This window comes from Dipodomys spectabilis, unplaced genomic scaffold (assembly GCF_019054845.1).
Source record: "Dipodomys spectabilis isolate Male_0828 unplaced genomic scaffold, ASM1905484v1 ptg000085l, whole genome shotgun sequence".
Taxonomy (NCBI): domain Eukaryota; kingdom Metazoa; phylum Chordata; class Mammalia; order Rodentia; family Heteromyidae; genus Dipodomys; species Dipodomys spectabilis.
Window position 1 is genome coordinate 9340558 of NW_024870762.1, and position 6256 is coordinate 9346813.

General features: G+C 50.2%; 1 protein-coding gene across 3 annotated transcripts in view; it reads right to left on the bottom strand.

Annotated features, from left to right (window-relative positions):
* Carmil1 (capping protein regulator and myosin 1 linker 1) overlaps positions 1-4818 on the bottom strand; it is a 286802-nt gene extending 281984 nt beyond the window's left edge. For 2 of the 3 annotated variants that reach the window (XM_042683832.1, XM_042683831.1), the window contains exons 1-2: positions 4670-4818; positions 202-299 (exon numbers count right to left, since the gene is read on the bottom strand). In XM_042683832.1, the coding sequence (XP_042539766.1) occupies positions 202-299; positions 4670-4709 (138 nt within the window). In that variant the 5' untranslated portion in view covers positions 4710-4818. The remainder of the gene's footprint in view (positions 1-201; positions 300-4669) is intronic. The other variant, XM_042683833.1, reaches the window with a different exon arrangement.
* Between the last annotated feature and the right edge of the window lie 1438 nt (positions 4819-6256).

Here is a 6256-nt window from a genome sequence, read left to right on the forward strand (position 1 = left end):
TTTACATGATTTTATTTTTTTTAACTTTTTCAACAAAGAAAGATTCCCATTAATTTAATGGGAAAAGATTACCAGATCTTTTGAACAAAATATAAAATACCAGATGTAATTCTGTGTAAAAAAAATTACACAATCAAAACAGTGGAGGGAAAAGACACTTTTACTTCCAAACATTTCAATAAAAATAATGGTAGTACTTACCAGTACTTTATTTTCAACTTTGTCTCCTTTCAGTTCCAACTTTACTTTCTTCTTCACTGCAATTTTTATCTTTCTGCCAATCACATCCTTTATGCTTTCTGAAAGAAGGCAATAACTTCATTATATTCTTTTATTAATGAGAGAAGAAAGCATTGAAAAAGGTTTTGTTGTCTTTCTTTTCCTTTGGCAGTTTGTTGGGCATGAGGCAGACTTCTACCACTGAGCTACATTCCCAGACCATTGCCATCAAAAAGCTCATCACCTTTTTCACTGGTAGCTCATACCTGTCCTACCTATTCAAGTGGCTGAGAACTGAGGACCATGTTTGAAGCCAGCTTGGGCAGAAAAGTCAGAGACTTTTTTTTTTTTTTTTTGGTGAAAAAAACTGTACAGAGGGGTTACAATTACATGGGCAAGATAATGAGTACATTTCTTATCAAGCATTGTAGCTTCCTCCTTTGTTTCCCCTTCCCATCCCTTCCAAGCCTCCCCCCCCACCCCCCTTCCACCCTCTCCTCCCCCCCACCCCCCAGTCAGAGACTCTTATCTCCAACTAAACAGCAAAAAGTCAGAAGGGGAGCCTTGCCTCAAGTGTAGAATACCAGCCTTGAGAAAAAAAACTAAGTGACAGTGTCCAAGACCTGAGTTAAGCCCCAGTACCCAGCTCCCCTCCCACATACACACAAGTAGTTCATCAACAACTATGTTGGGCCTTTTCCTGTGCAGCACATATAAAAAATTATGACATGATGCTAGCTCATGCAAAGCATGAGATAATCCTGCTGGGAAAACAGGCTACACCACACACACACACACACACACACACACACACACACACATTGAGCTATGCAGGGCAGTATGGTAGAGCACTATATTGGATAACAAGCACTATACTGCATGCAGACCATAAGCACACTAGGAATTCCTAGGGGCATTCAGTCTTAAGTTGAGTACGTCTGACTCCTACCTAGCAGCCTCTGGATTGACCAGTGACATATATCACAAGTGACTTGCCATGAAGTTTAGGAAACATGGAAAGAACCACACAACTAGACCAAACGACTTACCAAGAAAAGAGCATACCATCTGTTTTAAAATCACCAGGGCACAATATCCCAAAAGGTGCTTTTAAAAAAAAGCAAGGGAAACGGAAGGAGGAGAGGAAAGACTTTAAAATTCAAAGGAAGAAGGTACAAAAGTCTTCCTGAAACTCCTGTGAGTATCTGAACCTGAAATATGTCCCACATCAAACTTATCATCTCCACCACTAAAGAAGCTAATATTGCTCATCTCCAGATAATTCTCTCAAGGCACTGTGTCAGACATTATTTTTTTTACTCTATCTGCAAAACAGCTCCTCATCTTCTGGGCCTAACTGCATTCAAGGCCTTAGATTTTGTCATAGAAATTAACAATGGTCTCTAATCTATTGGCTCACTGCTGCTTTCATAACCACAGTGACCATTCTAAATCCACAAGCTCCATCATATCACTCTTCGTCTGAGTCATGGTCATTTTTGGCTCAGCCCAAACCTCATAGTATGTCATTGAGGTCTTTCACATTTTTCTACTTATCTTCTCAGTACATTCCAATAAATCCAACCATCCCAGCCATTTCTACCTTTTATACCCCTCAGATTAGGAGCATATTATTCTCCTTGCTGGGCTGTCTCTCCCTTATTCTCCTGCTGGTTATATTCTACTCATCTTTCCATACATAGCTACCTCTTCTAAGTTTTCATAGCTTTGTATTCTGTTGTGTAATCATTCTGGCTTATCCACATATTTAACAAATATATGTACATACCTCAACTACGTGCTAGACAAAGATGGTCCCTGTTTTTCTAAGGAGACCCTGAGTTCAAACCCTAATACCATCACCATCACAAAAAAAAGGGAGGGAGAGAGGGAAAGAAATGAAAGAAAAGAAATTTATGCACAGCACACATGATCACAGATTACAAAGTAACTAGAAGAGGTTTCAGCGAGGAAAGGCCCATTTAGCTATAGACATAGTAAATAGCCCACTGACTTTCAAAGTGGACTATACTATACAATCTATTGAGACAACAAGAGAAAACTTTTACTTTTATTTGCAAAGTGTTATTGTTTTAAATTATACACACTAAAGAAAGTAGGTTGAGTAGCTCTATAACTATGTACATTAAAAAGTGACCAAAAGTACTTCAAAAATTTAGTACCATTATTTTGATTGGTAATTAAAGAGTAAAGAAAGGCAATTGTCATCACAGAGCAGGGCAGGGAAGTTTGCAGAAGTACAGCCTGTTCAAGGAGCCCAATGATGTAGAATGAGGGACAGTGGGAAATGTGGGGGAGGTCATGGTCCTCCAAGTTCTCTGGGCAGCTCCTATCTCCCCAGGCTACTCCCTCCTTAAGAAAGAATTATGGGAAATGGGCATGTGAAATGCACATAAGAATATTTGCATATAGAAAAAGACTTGGAAGCCATATACTCAGAATTTAAAAATAGCTATCTCTGAGTAGTGATATGAGTGACATATATTCTCCTCTGTATTAAAAAAAAATTGAACTGAACTCCTGTGTTAATTTCATAGTTAGAAAGATACTTTGTTTAAATGCCCTGGAAGTTTAGTTGAAGGCAATTGACTGAGGTCTTTCCATGGTCACCATATTAAATTGATCAGAGCAGAACTCTTGCAAGAGCCTGAAATTCTTATTTAGATGATGGTATTTCTTCATCCCAGCCTATGGTCTGGTTACACCACTTCAAGGCCTAGACAAATCATAGCAGAAATATCATAAAACCATGTCACTTGGCTGAAAGATACATAAAACAGATGGGTGATAAATACAAAGATTCCATTTCAGGATAGAGGTCAAATTCATCTTTTCAAATATGCTCAAGTATTTATTTTGACAAAGATTAATATAAACCAGATATCTTATTTCTACCCTATCCTTCACCCTTTCCCATGAGTCAAAGTAATCCCTTAAACTCCTCACATCTGGACTCAAGAACAACCATTTACACAAATTAAAAATTGCTACTCTTGGAGACGTCTTCAGAACCTCCAGAATTAGCTTCCTCTTCTCAGTGGGGTGTTAGAAACACCCAGAACCGACTGGCTACTCACTCCAGCAAAGATTGATGCTTTATCTCAGGAACTGATTGCACAGTGCTGAGGAGGAGGGCCAGGAATAAGGGGGTTAGGGGTGTACAATTGGCTCTATCTTCATACTCTAGACCTCCCTAAAGGCACAAGCTGTTTCGTTTCTTGTTCGTTTCAACAAAAAGCAGAGTGTTCCATACAGAAGTAGCAGCAACAGCTTCTTCCTATCAAGTTCCACCTGCTGAGTTTGCAGTGACTCAAGGAAAGGGAAGGCACACACAAATTCTTCTCCAGTATTCTTGCTACAAGGAGCAAACAGAAGGACCAAATCCACAGACAGAGATGAACTGGACTCTGGGAACTTCCGCCAGTTGTCAGTCGGGCTTAAACATCCTCCTTTCCACCCAGATTTATAACAGTGCCAAGGATGGAAGGATGGCACAGTCGGGAATATAGGTCACTGGGGCTCCAAGCACACCCGCACAGACAAGCTCACCTTGTTACAACACCACCTCTACACACAAGCTTAAACGCTAGGTTTTTTAGAACACTCCCCCAACCTATTTTAGGCCTACCATTGAACCCTCCAGATAACTAACTCAAACTTTCAATCCAGGTTCCCTCAACCTCCCCCTGCAAAAAGAAAAAGCTTCAAGGGCTTCGAACAATGAGTCACCTTGCATAGGGTACCTTCCCCCCCCCCCCTCACACACACCGTTTCCTTAATTGAGGGGGGAGGGGGGGAAGAGAAGGATCGGTGGGTTAATCATTACTAAAATAAGGTTTTTTTTATAATTAACCCTAAAATTTCCTGGCCGGAGTTTGCGTCAGTCTTGTAACCCTCTCGCTCCCAGCTGGCTACACCAAACCACGCCTTGGCAGGCCAAGGGTTCTGCCAGTTAATGCCTCCTCCCTCAAGTCTGGTAGAGGAGCACGGACTGGAGGCGACCTACAGTGTCGTTAGCCAGCTGTCCTTGGGTTAGGCTTTCCCAGACTTTCCAGAGTTTCGGAACCGTGGGCGAGGGTTCTCTCTCGCCTCCAGAACTCGCAACACTGAGGCAGCCCGCCCCCTCCTTCCACCAAACGGGACCACAGGATGCGGACAGGACCAAGAGATCAACCCTCTGCTCCCGGGCTCCCGATCCCCTTCCCCAGCCCTCCATTCCGGACTTGGCTCTGCAGGCGGTCAGAGGGGAGCAAACTTCCAGCTCCCCCCACCCCGCTCCGCCCCCGGCCCTCAGCGACTCTGCCCCACGCCGCCCGGACCTAAGGTCCCCAGGCCAGGCGGGACCCGCGGGAGGGGCAGCTGGGAAGGGAGGTGGCGGAGGAAGCGACCCAGGAAGACGACCCACCCGCCGCCGCCGCGCCAGCCTTACCTATCAACTCCCGGGGAATGTCGGAGCTCTCCTCGGTCATGGTTGCCCCCTAGGTGCGGGGAGAATTACAGGTCCAACTCTGATTTACGGCCCTTCGCCCTTTTCGGAGCCCCCAGTATCTGTTTTCTGGGGGAGGGAGGTGTGGGGAGAGGGAGAGCCTTAGAAAAACAAAAAGAGGGGCAGCTCCGGGGCGGGCTGGCGGCTGCGGCTGCGGCTGCGGCGGCTACATGACGCCGCTCCGCCGCGGCCGGCGGCGGAACGCAGAGCGGGCAGGTTCCGCGCGGGGCGCGGGGCGCGCGACGCGGGGCGCGGGGCGGCTGCGGACCGGGACTCCCGGAGCTCCCCTCCCCGCTCGCTGCTCCTCCGCACAGCTCCCGCAGGCGCCCGCGGCAGCCCAGCCTCGCGTCGCACCTACGGCCCTAGGTGAAAGCGGAAGGCGTGGGGAGGGGGCGGGGAGAGCGGGGCGGGGCAAGAGGGGGCGGGGCAAGAGGGGCGGGGCAAGAGGGGCGGGGCAAGAGGGTCGAGAAGAGAGGAGTGAAACAGGGGCTGGGCGGGGAGAGCGGGGCGGGGCAAGAGGGGGCGGGGCGAGAGGGGCGGAGAGAGAGGAGTGGAACAGGGGCTAGGCGGGGAGAGCGGGGCGGGGCAAGAGGGGGCGGGGCGAGAGGGGCGGGGAGAGAGAAGTGGAACGGGCTGGGCGGGAGAGAGGGGCGGAGCAAGAGGGGCGGGGCAAGAGGGGTGGGGAGGGAAGAACAGGGCGGGGCAAGCGGATTTGGGCGGGGCGAGGGGTGGGGCGAGGGGCGGGGCAAGGGTGGGGAGAGAGGCGGGGCTGGAGAGCGGGGCGGAGCGAGGTGGTGCGGGCGGAATGTGGCGCTGGCGCTGGCTCTGGAGCCGGGAGCGAGCTCTCTGGCTGCCCCCCTCCACCTGCTCCTCCTCCTGCTTCTGCTCCTCTGCCCCTCCACCCTCGTCTCCTCCTCTTTCTTTCCTCCTCCTCCTGCTCCCTCCTCCTGTTCCTCCTCCTCTTCTTCTCCGGCTCCTTCTCCTCTCCACCTCCTTTTCCTCTTCCTTCTCTTCTCCCCCCCCCCCCTCCTCCTCCTGCGTTTCCTCTCCGCCTCGCGAGAGCCGGCCTCCGCACACCTCCCGGATCGCCCTCCCTGGCTTGGGCTCTCGGTGCCCAGCGCGGGGCGGGGACCGGCGATGCTCGGGGCTGCAGTGGCGGTGGTGGCGGGCACAGCGGCCCTCCCCTCCCCTCCTCGCGTCGGGAGAGGGCGGGCGAGCGAGCGAGCGAGAGGCAGGAGGGAGGGAGCGAGGAGAGCGAGCCCGGGAGCCCTCTGCTGGCTGCCGGGGAGGACAGCCGAGAGGGCCGGGGCTTCCCGATTCCCGGCCCCCAGCTTGGGGTAGGCCACGGGACCCCGCGGGCTGGAGGCTGCCCTCGCCACGCACCTGCTGACCCGGAAGCTGGTTCCCCTGGGATCTCTGACTCACGTTTTATCTGCCCTTCCTTCAGTCATTCTGTCACTTCATCACTGCTATTCATTTGCCATTTCTGCTGAGCAAGAGCCAGACGCCACCCGCAGAAGGAACCAGATG